The sequence below is a fragment of the Molothrus aeneus genome, chromosome 1 (genome assembly GCF_037042795.1).
Source record: "Molothrus aeneus isolate 106 chromosome 1, BPBGC_Maene_1.0, whole genome shotgun sequence".
Taxonomy (NCBI): domain Eukaryota; kingdom Metazoa; phylum Chordata; class Aves; order Passeriformes; family Icteridae; genus Molothrus; species Molothrus aeneus.
The window spans coordinates 106,788,322-106,801,533 of record NC_089646.1 but is presented as its reverse complement, the minus strand read 5'-3'; the positions used below and the strand labels follow the sequence as shown (position 1 = coordinate 106,801,533).

Genomic DNA, 13,212 nt, shown 5'->3' with positions numbered 1-13,212 from the left:
CTAGTGGCATCTCCTCCCCATGGAGAAGAATGAAGTACAGATTAGAGGTAATATAATGGAGTATAATACACAATGAATTACTTACAAAAATATCCATTCCAAAATTCTCAGTGAAAGCAGCTGAAGATAAAAGGAAACATTAAGCAGATAAACTTGCAGTCTTTAAAAGAAGAAGCATCAACAACCGGGGAAAAGGCCACTAAACAAACATTTAACAGGGAATATAAGGCTTATGCATGAAGTTACTGGTTTGTGAGCTTGATTTAAACTGTGAGGAACAGAAGAGGAAGGCTAATCAAAGACACCATAGAAGAAAGTTTTGATTTAATGAAGGACAGAAGGCAAAGATTCACAGAGGGAGGATCACGCTTAAAATTTTCAATAAAGAGTATTTTTAGAGAATAGCCACAAGTGCTGACAGAGAAGCCTATAAACATGATTTACCAGGATTTTAGCAAAGCTTTTGAAATGGTATAGCACAAAAGACTAATCTGTTGGGTGAATAAGTGCGGCGTAGGGAGAGATACTTTCTTTGATTAAAAAAGAAAAGAAAGACGATCTTGGGTACAGAAAGCATGGGAGTCTTGTGAATTGAAGCAGGTTGGTTTGGAGGGGTGTAAATAATGGAAAGCCTTAAGAATCATTATTTGCCCCAATTTTGTTGAACTTATGCAGCATATCAGTAGGCTGGAAGAAAGAATACGTAGTAAGGTGATGAAATTCCCTGATAGTACAAAACTGGGGAAATGTCAGAACAAAATAGGCAAGTGATAAAATGCTGAATGATTTTGACAAGGAGGTGGAGCATGAGCCAATAAGTAGCATATGCAGTTCATTTTCAAGTAATATAATGAAGCTAGGGAATAGAAAAAAAGAAAAAATGTATCAGTACCTCAGAGAGTCAGAGGGCACAAAAGTCTACTCAGAAGTATTTTCTGCATACTTTTGAAGCACTTCTGAATAGAACTGTAAATCCTCTAGCAGTGTGGTTATTAGTTGTTTTGCTTTATTTATAAAAGCAAAGCAAATAAAATTCTGTTCACAGAATTGAAGTACCAATTGAAAGTTTGTATTTTTGGACTGTTTATAAAAGCAGCAAAGTCTCATTTCACATGACATGGACACACTGGGCACCTTTATAGAAAAGAAATTCAGAAAACTGCAGAGGGGTAAGTGAGGATTGGGACAATAATTAAAGGTCTAGGTGACCTTAATTATTCAAAAGGTTAGGGAGACACATGCATATGCCCAATCCAGAGCTCTTTAAATGAAGTCACAGGGAAGATTTGAATGCTGGAAGCCTTTAAAATGGTTGTGAAAACAGGAATGCAACAGGCACCCAATGGTCTTGTGAGACATTTGTCCAAGCAGTTATTCTTCTACAGTGATTTTGAATAGCCCCAGGAATGAGTTGGGCCTCAGATTTACACTCAGCGTGGAGGAGACAAGTTGGCACTTAAGTTCTTGACAGGAGGGGGTTCAGTGAAGGATTATGGGCTTGCTGATTGGAGAGTTTTTATTAAAAGATTAGGTGATAATAATAATAATAATAATAACAATAATAATAACAGTAGTAGTAATAGGGAAAAGTTTAACCACGTTCTTAATCACATGTGCCTTTCTCCTCTGGAACAAATCCTTGGTAGTTTTTGCAAAACAGCACAGTTTAGAACATGTTGCATCTTCTCCATTTACTAAACTGGTCCTGTCTGAGTCCATACAGGAATGTACTGGCAAGAGCATTCTGTGGCCCACCCTTGCTGATTTGAAATTACTTTCTTACAGGAAATATGTGTCAGCTTTTTTCTGTGTTTGTAGGGAAGAATGGCAATATTGTCATTCTTCTGTCTCCTCAGGAGACTGACAGGTGTCCTTTGGGAAAAGCAGCTGTGGCAGGTTAGGGTGTAAGTGCCTTTAACTGACCACTCTTCATTGTGTGGAATGGATATGCTGAGGGCAATGAGCTGGAGCAGCAGGGCCTGGGTGCCTGCTCAGTCCTGCTGAGTCCTCCACACACTGGTGGCTTGGGCAGAGGGGCGAGGGAGCTCAGCAAGAGCTCCCTGCTGCAAACAGCTGGAGCAGGACAAGGCAAGGATGGCTGTCACAGCCCCGAGCTCCTTTCTGTTTAGAGCCATCTTGCACTGCAAAGGCTGGAGATACTTGAGAGAAATTCTAATGCCTCCTTGAGTCACAGTCCAATTCTTCTTCTGTGGTGTGTCACACAAGTGCTGCAAGGCTTCTTTCCTTCCTATCCAGGCAAGAGGCATGGAGCTGCAATACCTCAGGGTTCTTTTCTGTCTTATTCCCCCAGGTTTCCCCTTTTTGGGAACACAGTGTAAGGAGGGGCTGGGTCTCCCCCCAGATCTCACCCTAGTAGGGAATTGGGATCAGCCCTGAAGCACATCAGGACCCAGGAACTCCTGTGAGCAGTTATGAGTCCCATGGTTCTGACAAAGCTTGTGAGACTAATGTGCAACTTGCAGCAAACAAAGACTTCCTTAGAATGTGAAACATATGGAAATAAGTATGTGGGTTTTGTTCAACATGGTGTTAAAATGACTGGGTTTGATCACTTTGAAAATCTAGGAGTAAATAGAATTTACTGAGTATGCTTTTAAAATGAAAACTTAATCATGCACAAGTTTAGACACTTTGAGATGAGTGTTTATTGAGCTAATAAAAGTTGATGTCAACATTTTAGAGTATGCTTGGAAACAAAAAAGAACTAGTGCTTGATCAAGCAGCAGTCACAAAAACAATCTTCTCTTCATGATAAAAAGAAAAACTCTGTGTGTGATTCTGCAAATATGTCAGATCATTTTGAACAGGCTAGTAAGTGCTAGTAAATTATTATTTTTTGTTGTTGTCAAATCACTTTACTTTTTAGCATTTAACTTCAAAAAATCCCCAACCTTTGTATTTGTTGTCTTTATGTACATCAGTCATAATTTTGCTGACACTTCTTGACATACACTCTGCATTGCTCTGCTAACAAGAGAAAAGACCAGCCATTACATTTATGTTTCTTTGTTTTTCAACAAAGTCACATATCAGGAATAATGCTAGGGGTATGCTAATAAACAATACATAGTGGCAGTCATCAGGGAGTAAGAAATATTTTCTAACTAGTTCTAAAGGGAAACAATGTTTTTTAAAAAGGGAGAGTGATTGTTATTTATGCAATATTGTTGTTCTATATGTCAGCATCAAAAAGCATCTTGTAAAGAGCTTAGCATAATAAATCGTTGATTTTTGACTGTCATTATTTAGAGGTCTTTGCTAGATCTACATGTAGTGCAGTAAGGTTAAATTTACCAACATATAATAGGAAATCCTTAGACTGAATCTGATTTTCTACCAATGATACCAGAATTGTCACAAGAATGAAAAAAGAGAAAAAGTATTTTATCTTTAAAAACAGCTGGCTTTACCAATAGTAACAGTAACACTAAGTCAAAGCAGATTTGGTTTCTTGGTGTCCATTGATTTTTAGTTGTCTACATAAGGATTTAACTTGCTTAAATTTTGAAAAACTAAGGTTAATTTAAATGAAAAATGGCAAAAAAGGCTTATTGTTGTTTCCACCATGAAGAGATGCAGCACATTTTATTGTCGTCGAGAAAATTAAAATATCCTCTGTGTATGTGAAGCAATGGGAGATTTGTAAAGAGGAGCCCACAGGAACACTTAATTTCAGAGCTGACTTTGATTAGTCACTAATTTTTCAGTTAACTTGGTAAGGCAAAACAACATATGCTTGAAAGTCTTTATATTCCTGCCTACAGGCTTGAAGTAGAAAGATCAAAATAGATGGCCACTTTATCTGTCAGGTATTGGGCATCTAAATTTAGATGCTGATAAAAAATCCAGCAAGTTTTTATTACTGTTTGGAGTCAGGTAAAAAAAGCCAACACCTTAAAAAAAAATTAATTGATAATACCAGCTGCATAAAACTCTTCACAAGTTAAATATATACAAGAGAGGCTGTATTTTTGATGCACATTATCCAGTGAACCCTATTTCTTCTCCAACTAATATATGGGAAATCTGCAATTTAATACATCTGTGCCAGCTTCCTGTGACTTTACATTCTTTAAAAAATATGTGTTTTTCTGTGTTTTTTTCTTCTTTTTGCTGATGTAGGCAAGGTGCCTATGGCTGTACAGAAAGATCTGTGTCTCTTGAGTTACTGCCTTGATGTGGCAGTTCAGGGCTTACCTTGACAATATTGCATCTTCAAAACGAGAACTGAGCTCTTCAGGACTGTTACCTTAGGACTTGAGTCCTTGATAATACAATTATGCAGTTGAATAATGTTATAAATCTGGCTTGTCTCATTAGATGCCTGGATAACTTCAGATTTTAAGTCTTATGAGGGAAAAAATAGCTTTACTTTGAATACACTCTTAGTTTTCACTTTTAAAACAATGCTTTCCAATATCAACTCTCTGGCCAATTCAGATCAAGAAAAATAATAAGAGAAAATACAGTTACATTTTTAGGATGTTGAAATGGCTTGGATAAGTTATATACCTTGTAGAAAAGTGAAAGAGCAGATCTTTTTTGAAAGACACCAAGACAGAAATTAAAAACATGTTCTGTGCACCAAATCGAGCAGAGTAATGCATTTCCTAGTTTATAATGAAATTTGAGCTGTATACACCGTGATTTTTAAGTAAGTCAAGCCCAATCTAATGTGGCCAGAAGGCATGGTCTCTGGCTAGTTTCCAGTCAGGCTTCCCAGTTTTAGTACAGGCTTGCCAATAGATATTATTGAAGCAAATGCCCTGATATACGGACTTTTTGTCCAGACTAACTGGGAGGTTTTCCTGCTTGAAAAATGGCAGCCTGATGGATCGTTTAAAATGTTTAGTGCCGAGGAGATTCTGCAGCCCCACTGAAAATGAGAGAAGCATATTTCTCATTTCTGTATTCTTTTCCTGCCTTCTTCCTTGTTCTGTAGTGGATCTAATCCACTGGTGTAAAATGAAGGATCCACATTGATTTCAGTGTTGTTTGGCTTACATCCCATATATCCACATTCCATTTTGGCTTCCATGAGTGTGAAACTGATGTTTTAGCAATGCTGATGTGTTCATGTAGTTAGGAAGTTGACAACAATCTCTACCAAGTTTCAGAAAACTCAAATGAAAGGTACTACATAACCTGCAGAGTGTTATTGTTTTAATATTAATAATTAAGCCTTAATGAAAGCATTGATTGAGAGCTTTAAATGACTACTGTGAACTTGGTATTTTGAGTTATAATGAAATTATTACAATTGTATGTTTGAGTAAATTTTATCTACCCTTGTTTCTTTAGAAGAAGACCTACCAGTGCATCAAATGTCAGATGGTTTTCTACAATGAGTGGGATATCCAAGTTCATGTTGCGAACCACATGATTGGTAAGTGAGCACTAAAATTTCTCAAAGACAAATAGCCATTTTTCTTACTCATTATCACCATTGTCTCTAAAATTAAACAGAGTTAAGGAGAAATTAATTGTGGATCCATCAATGATTAACCTAGGCATGATTGATTTTTTTATTAATATTATTAGACTTGATAAAGCATTAGCATATTTTATTTTCTTCAAGGGCTAGTTTAGACTTCTGCAGAGAATTATATATCCACTGCCAGTCAAAACACAGGTGATTAGCAAATTAAACTTCTAATCATTTTTGCATTATTGAAAACAAACTAACAGGAATGGTTAATGAACTGGATGTTAGCTTTCCGTAGAGTTTTAGACAGGTTTTAATTTCAGAAGTTATTATGGTAATGACACTACTGTGTACTTCTCAAGCACCTCAGTACAAAAATCAAAACTGGTGAGTTTTTGTCATTAGGAAACATAAATAATTCAAATGGCCATAAAATAGTATTGTTTGTTATGTTTGAGCAGTCTGGAAAAAAATCCTGAGTGTATCTGTATACAATTAAATCCTATAAATTATTTGAAAAAGTAAGGAATTGTAGTATAGGGTAATGAAATACACTCTTTAAGGTACAAGCATTTAAAAAAGGTCTTTTAGAATTCCTGAATCCTGATGTTTACAAAGCTGTTACAGTTGTAAATTGGAATAAAACAAAAGCTGCTTTTTCTTTGATATTCATATTTTCCTATTATTTGCTGATTCCCCCAGGTTTACCCATAATGTTTTCAATTTGGTTACTACTCAGTAATAGCACTAAGAGTTCTATCAGCCAATTAAATTTATCAAGCACATCATTTGCTCACTAATAAGATAACATTGCCAGGATTGTCTCCTGGCTTTTTTTTGTCTTTTTTCTGAATTTTGCTTTTCAAAACAGAGGTGGATACCACTGATTTTTTTTTACTGCTTCTCTTACTCTGGTTTTCTTGCTAAAATAGCAGAAAATCTTACAAAGCACAGACCAAAAAATACGGTATAGAAGCTGGTAATTATTTATCCAACAGAAGAGAATTTGCTTGATTTTTCCACTTTCCAGTTTGGTGGTAATTATTTTTTTTTCTTTCGAGGTAACATGCAGATTTCTTCCATGAACACTTAGCAATTTGGCTGCACTGTAAAAGAAAGTTATCTGCCAAAACTTAATGGCCCATTTCTGTGGGTACTTTATTTAAGTTGTTACACATTTAGAGCATAAACATTTTACATTTTTCATAAAAATGAACAAATGGAAATGAGAAACTGGTTTTGTAAAGGAGACAAGCCATTTGCCTGTTAGGTTAAGCCTTAGTTTTGATATCTTGTGGTTTTGGGTAGAAGATAATTTCAGCTGCTTCAGAGTATTCAATCTGTGTCAGTAATGGAATTTAAAAGTAGGGTACTACTAACAACAGAATTCACCATTTCTGCTGTTTTATTTGAGTCTAGTGTTTGAAATGTTCTTAATTGTAGCATATAGTGATGCTGAAACTTGATGGGGAATATGGACACTGTTTATAAGGGATGATGCTGGAATTGATGATGTGTTTGCTTGCCACCCTCTTCCCAGGTGCCTCACAGTTTAAGAATAGGAGCTCACTTATTTCATTAAATACTCAGATTTATTTTCCCCTCTATTTTCTGGATGAGTTTAATAAAGAGTCAGAATGGGAGGAGCAAAATGGGGAGAGAGTCAGTAAAGCAGGACAAATCCATTTAGCTGACTTCAGCCTGCAGATCTGAAAAGACATATTTTCTTAAACTGAGCTATTAACTGCCTGTGTTTAATTTCTTAAAGCTGGATGAGGTTGAATGAGAAAGAGAATCTTTAAAAAAAATATTTAATTGTTTTGTCTCTGTTCTATCTAATCATGCATGATATTACTTCATGACATAACCATAGTGACACAGATTTAAACGTGCTTAATATAAAATCTTCCCAGTGAAATAAAGGAGCTTGCAAAACATGCAGGGAGATTTGTCGGTCATGCGTGTGGTAATCTGTGTTCAGTGGAAGATTCTTATCTGCACTGCCAGACTCAACAGTGCAGCTTCTAATGATGTAGCCTCGATTAAGCAAATGCGAGGGGATTTTATGTTGGGGTGGAGTGAAAGGAATATCTGTGTTCTGGAGAGTTTTGAATGTGACCTCGGAATCGAAGCGCAAGGAAAAATAATTTCTGATCTCCAATTCTGTTAGTCTTCTCACCACTAATTGGATTTTTTCCTTAGCTATCTTTCTAATTTCACTCTCCCCCCTCCCCTTTAATTTATATCATTGTTCACAGGCCTTTTTCCAAGACCACGTTCTGTCTAGAAAGAAAGGTTCAAGGGGTCACATCAAGCTGTTTTTAGCCAGCCTCAGTTTATGTACATCTGTAGGTATTGTTACAGAATTTATACATAATACAGAAAACATGCACACAAACACATTTGTGTGAATATATATAATACATACCTGTAGTCACCTGCATGCATATCAATATGTAGATTGAGAAATGTATTAGATTAAGCACTGGAGTGAATATTGGCTTGTTGACACAGCACATTAAGCAAACAAAAAAAATATGGTTTCCTAAAGAGATTGGTCCCTACCTTTTTTACACGTATCTGATAAAATGTGTCTTCTTGCCCTGATTTCCTGGTAGGGGATTGGCAGAACAGGGTGTAGTGTCTTTGATTTTTTGGGAAAAGGAAAGTAAGGAAGCTTCAGGAAGACACAGAGAAAGGAAAGATTTTAAATGCAAGAGAGGGGGAAGTTAATGTGGCAAAGCAGGAGTTAAAAGTCAAATGGTGTGATAATCCCTAGATCAGATGTATGGGCAATAAATGCCTTCACAGACATCATTGCATAGTGTCAGGAACTGTTATTTCCTCTCATAGTAAAACGTTCCCATTATCTGTGTTGTGGCTATTGATGGGTTTAGTGTCTTCTTACCTGAAGGACTCCACAATCATAATTCAGAGAAAAGAGAAAAGGGGAGGTACCTGGGACATGGGACAAATGTGAAAGTGGAAAGTCATCTGCCAAACTCCACTCAGAAATGAGTGGGAACCACTGACAGAGATAATGCTCAGCCAGCTGAGGGAAACAGTTGCTGTTCAACATCATGATGCAGTCTGAAAGCCTGGAGAAGTTGATGGTGTCCCATCTAATCACTGTGCCCCTTGAACATGATCCTAATATGTAAACTGTGCTCATGTCGCTAACATCCACAGAGAGAAGTTGCATTATGGAAGGTCACTGAGGCAAAGCTATACTTATAAAACCCCAGTGTGAAACTTAGGCTTTTAAATAAGGCAACTGGAATTACTTTGTTGGCTAAAATAGCTCCACTGAGGGTAGGTATTTTTAGGTTGTATGTATGTGTGTGTTTTTGTCTAATCAAATATAATCTCAACTAGACATTTAGCAGGGGAAGAGGGATTAGAGGCTATTTGAAAAGCCTCTTACTCTTCTTTGTTAGGAGAGTATATAGCATTTTTTCATATTTTATTATACATTTCAATCAATTCAACAAGAGGGATTATACCACCTAATGGAAAATAAAATCTGCCGATGACCCAGTGAAGTGTAACCTTAAGTATCTTTGACAACAATGCAATTTACATTATACAAGTTATGTAATAAAAAGATGTTGTAGGGGCAGCTTTCCTTTAGTAACTACACATTTACTACTTCCAGAACTTTCCATTTTAGAACTGTTCTGCAGCATTTAATCCAGTCTTCCCAACATCTTCATGATGGGATGGTGCAGTAAGCCTTTTTCTTTGAATAGATGAGGACAAAGAGGCACAGAAGTGGAATCCCTTGCTTGCATTAAGTGAGCTAAAGTTTGACAGTTCTGACTGCCAGATCTGTCCACACATTTCCAGACACTGTGTTTCATCCAGTAGAGCCTGTGTTAGCTTAAACTACACATTGAGTCAGGCAAGGCTAGGGGATGCTAACAGAAAGAAAGCAAGGCATAATGTGGGGTTTTTTAAATACATCCTGTGTTTTGGCATTATTTTGGACCTAGATGTAGGCATGTACTTTTGTTTGGATGCCTGTAAGGATGATTGCCAAATTAAGACCTATCTGTTGGTGTGTGTATTGAAATTTGTGGGTGAAACAGTTTCCAGCTTTTGGGTGGGAAAAGAGGTTTCATATAGGTTTAGAAAGTGTTGGCATAAATGGTATTTCTTCAGTTGTCCTTCTTCTACCTTTTCTATCTGGGTGGAATAGCACTTTTAGCAGCTTCTTTGAGAAAATTCTATTTCTGGATACAAAGTGTCTGTGGAAAAGAAGCTTTCGAGCATTCCTTTGTTTTCATCACATAGTTTACAGTTGGCATTTGACCTGAGAGAGTATGAAAAGAGTCTGCCATTGTTGGTGTTCTGTTTGATGCACTCTGCTGCTCCTCCTATTATTTTCACTGTTATTTTAAGCAGACATGCTAAACATTGTTTCATCTTCAACTGATTCCTTTACATCTGTAGTATCTGATGCAGTTCGGTGTAAATAGACTAAACAGCTGCTGCAGCAGTTGCCTAGGATTTTGAACACACATGCATATACCTCATGGCTCAGAATTAGGGGAGTTCAGGAAAGGAATTACTCCATATAAAATTATGGGGCTCAACAGCAGTAGTGTAAATTTGTAAGTGCTCTGAGTAAAGTGCTGTTAGGCATGAGATAATGTAAAGAGATGACATTGCCAAGAACTATTTATGAAGAGCTTAATTTTTTTCACTCTGATAATTCTTGACCAATAATTACCAGCTTCTAATTGTCTATTTTAGTTAGAAAGAAATTTCTATCACTATGGAGGTTGGCATTGCAACTAGCGCATAAATCCCCAAAGAGGTAAATGTGTTCCAAACAGCCACAAACAACTGTCTCATGAAACATAGTGAGCAAATTGCGAGCCGCTGGCTGTGCACAACAGAGCAGCACATTTACCATTGAGGACTGATCAGGCTGACAAAGAGAATGATAAAAGGGGAAACAGCCACAATCTCTGTAGTTTGCTGCTACTTTTGTTGATGGAGAAAACAAGCCTCAGTGTCATCGCAAGAACCACTGCCCCTCTGAAGAACTGGGGAGCAAAAGGGAAGGATTTGGTACCTTTTTGAAACCCTACTTTTGACAGTTTCTAAATATGTCATTTCTGATCAGTAAACAGACCTATTCTTTTTTTAACCTTTACAGTACCATGTATAAAACCCATTTTGTGAAGTCTGTTGTGGAGAGTTTGTTGCTGAGTGAAGGATGTTATGTGGCATTGAGCAGGGTAGCAGGTGTGAGCAGGAGGAGGAAGTGAAGGGAATGGAAAAAAAGGTACTGAGCACTAAAGTTAGAAAGCAAATGGGAAAACAGGATGAAGCAATCCTGCAGCTGACTAGAGGAATTCTAGTTTACACCACTAAATAAATACTTCATCAAATCCCAAGTAACCAAATCTATGCTGAAACAACTGGAGTTTCAAAAGAAGGATATGTAGAAAATGCGATCTAACACTTCTCTGCAAAGAAATTTTACAGTTTTGTTTTAAAATAACAAGTAGTATGAAACCATTAGAAGATGTAAAGACACATTTTGGTGCAACTCATGATTTTTGATTTTTTTCAGCCACAGTGATATGAATATATGCTTGTGTGCTGTGAGGATGTGCATGTTTGCATTATGCATGTATTAACTGCATGCATAATAAACCTATACAAATAAATCATCTTATTTGCCTCACATTTGTGCAGTGTATATTATGGTACATGTGGACAACATCACTGATGTCAAGACAAAGGAAATACCTCAATCAGCTTTCTGGAAATCAGCCCAAGAAAATTCTTGTATGGTTGTAATAGCATGTGGCATTCACACATTCTATTATTTGTCTAATGCCTAACGTCATTAAAACCCCATGATTTTCCTTTCACTTATGCAGAAAGCTGTGCTGAGCAGCTAATACTTGTTGCACCATGTTGACATCAAGTAATAAATCTTCAGAATGTCAATTTGATCACTCTACAGTAAATCTGATATTGTAAAGTCCCTCTTAGCTGAGATTTGGAGAAAAAGGATCCAAAGATATAGATCTACACTCTAGAGGAGGAAGGAGGTGAAGACTTCCTTTTGTTAGTCTTTTTTCACTGGTTTTTGCGTAGCAAAAAATTTAAATTGTCAATTTATAGTGAAGAGACTGATCATACCCTCTTAGCATCAGGAAATAATTTGAATGCCTGGGAATCTGCTGTTTACGGGCAATCTGACAAGAAGTCGTATAAAAGTTAGAGAAAACTTGGTCACCTTGTCTGCAAAATGAGGAGATGTAATTGAAATACCCAGGAAAATCAGCATTTGGAGTTAAATCTGAGAAAATGTAGGTTTATTTCATGAGGACCTGGGTTACAAAATAGGCAAAATCTGGGCTGTTTAATACTAACAGGAAGCTACTCTCCTGTGGGCAATGCTGGCTTATTTGAAAAGCCCATAAAGGGTTTCTGCATGGACCATACAAAAGGGATACTTTCTCTTTAATAGCCATCTGTACAGGAGAGATGAGAAGTGGGCCAGGTCATCTCTCCTCAGCTGTCATGATATTAACGTAGGTAATGGAGCAAGCTCTGCGTTCTGCTGGGTGTTGTTTTTCATAGATGTTCATCGATTTACACAGATAATTCTATTTATTTCTTAGAGTTGGTCCAAGCAAACCAGGCAGAATAACAAACACCAAAGCATTTCAAATGACTTTATCTTTGTTGTTTTGTAATGTAACTTTTGTCTAAAAAATGGTGTCACACCTACTGTGCAGATGGCTGCATGATTTGTAAACCAGCCAAAACATTTAAACAAATGTGTGATCTGGGGATAGATTAAATAAAGGATAAAATGGAGTGTGGACCACAAATTCTAATAATCAGATGATTTTAAGTTGTGTGTGGTGTGGAGCGATGGTAGCGGTGATAGCAGGGAACGGTTGCCAATGACAGCAAGGTGCCTTACAGATCTCAGGATGGAGCCTGTGGCCTAGTAGGCCTCAGTTTGAGAGCTGCACATTTGCTGTACAGCTGGCAGCTCTGTATGGGGACATCAGATAAAACTTATGTAAAATGAAGTGTTATTGCTTAGTATGAAATTGCGTGGGGAGGGAATTTGCAGACAGTAACTGAAAACAGGATTCATGGTACCAATGAAGCAGACTGTAAATATGAAGAGGCTTTAATTATCTGCGCAATTTAACAAAAAATTCAGGATGTATTCGGAAGTGGCAAAGGCAGCTGTACACACGTTCCACCAGCACCATTCACTGGGCTGCAGGTTCTGTCTGTCACCTACTGGGCTGGGGCTATGGGTGCCCCATCCCTGCCACGCCCTGTCCCCAGGTGCTGGCTTTCCCCACTGAGCAACTCTGCTTGGACCTGGCACTTCCTTTCTGGGGTTTGAAGCAGAAATAGCTCCTTGCTTTTTGAAACAGCTTTCAGCAAAGGCTCTCCAGGCTTTTAAAATCACAAATGGTTCATCCAGTCTGCAAACAACCATCAATTCTTTTTTTTGGGGGGGGGGGGGGGGGGGGGGAGGGGCAGGGGAGGAATGGGGGGCTTTGAACCTTGGACTCAAAAACTTTAAGAAAATAAAATGCAATTGTTGTATTATTAAAAAATATTAGTAGTAATACTCGTAGTAATATTAATAATAATACTAAAAAGAGAATCTGAAAAATGTCCATAATTCAGGCTGGAGTTCGTCCTGTAAGGAAATGAAGCAAAGTGCATGGAAGCTTTAGATTTTCCTGCAAAAGTGCCTGTGGCATGAA

General features: G+C 37.4%; 1 protein-coding gene across 4 annotated transcripts in view; it reads left to right on the top strand.

Annotated features, from left to right (window-relative positions):
• The window catches only part of ZNF521 (zinc finger protein 521), a 230,408-nt gene that overhangs the window by 107,136 nt on the left and 110,060 nt on the right, over positions 1-13,212 (top strand). For all 4 annotated transcript variants that reach the window (XM_066562529.1, XM_066562558.1, XM_066562549.1 and 1 more), the window contains one exon: positions 5,323-5,407. In XM_066562529.1, the coding sequence (XP_066418626.1) occupies positions 5,323-5,407 (85 nt within the window). The remainder of the gene's footprint in view (positions 1-5,322; positions 5,408-13,212) is intronic.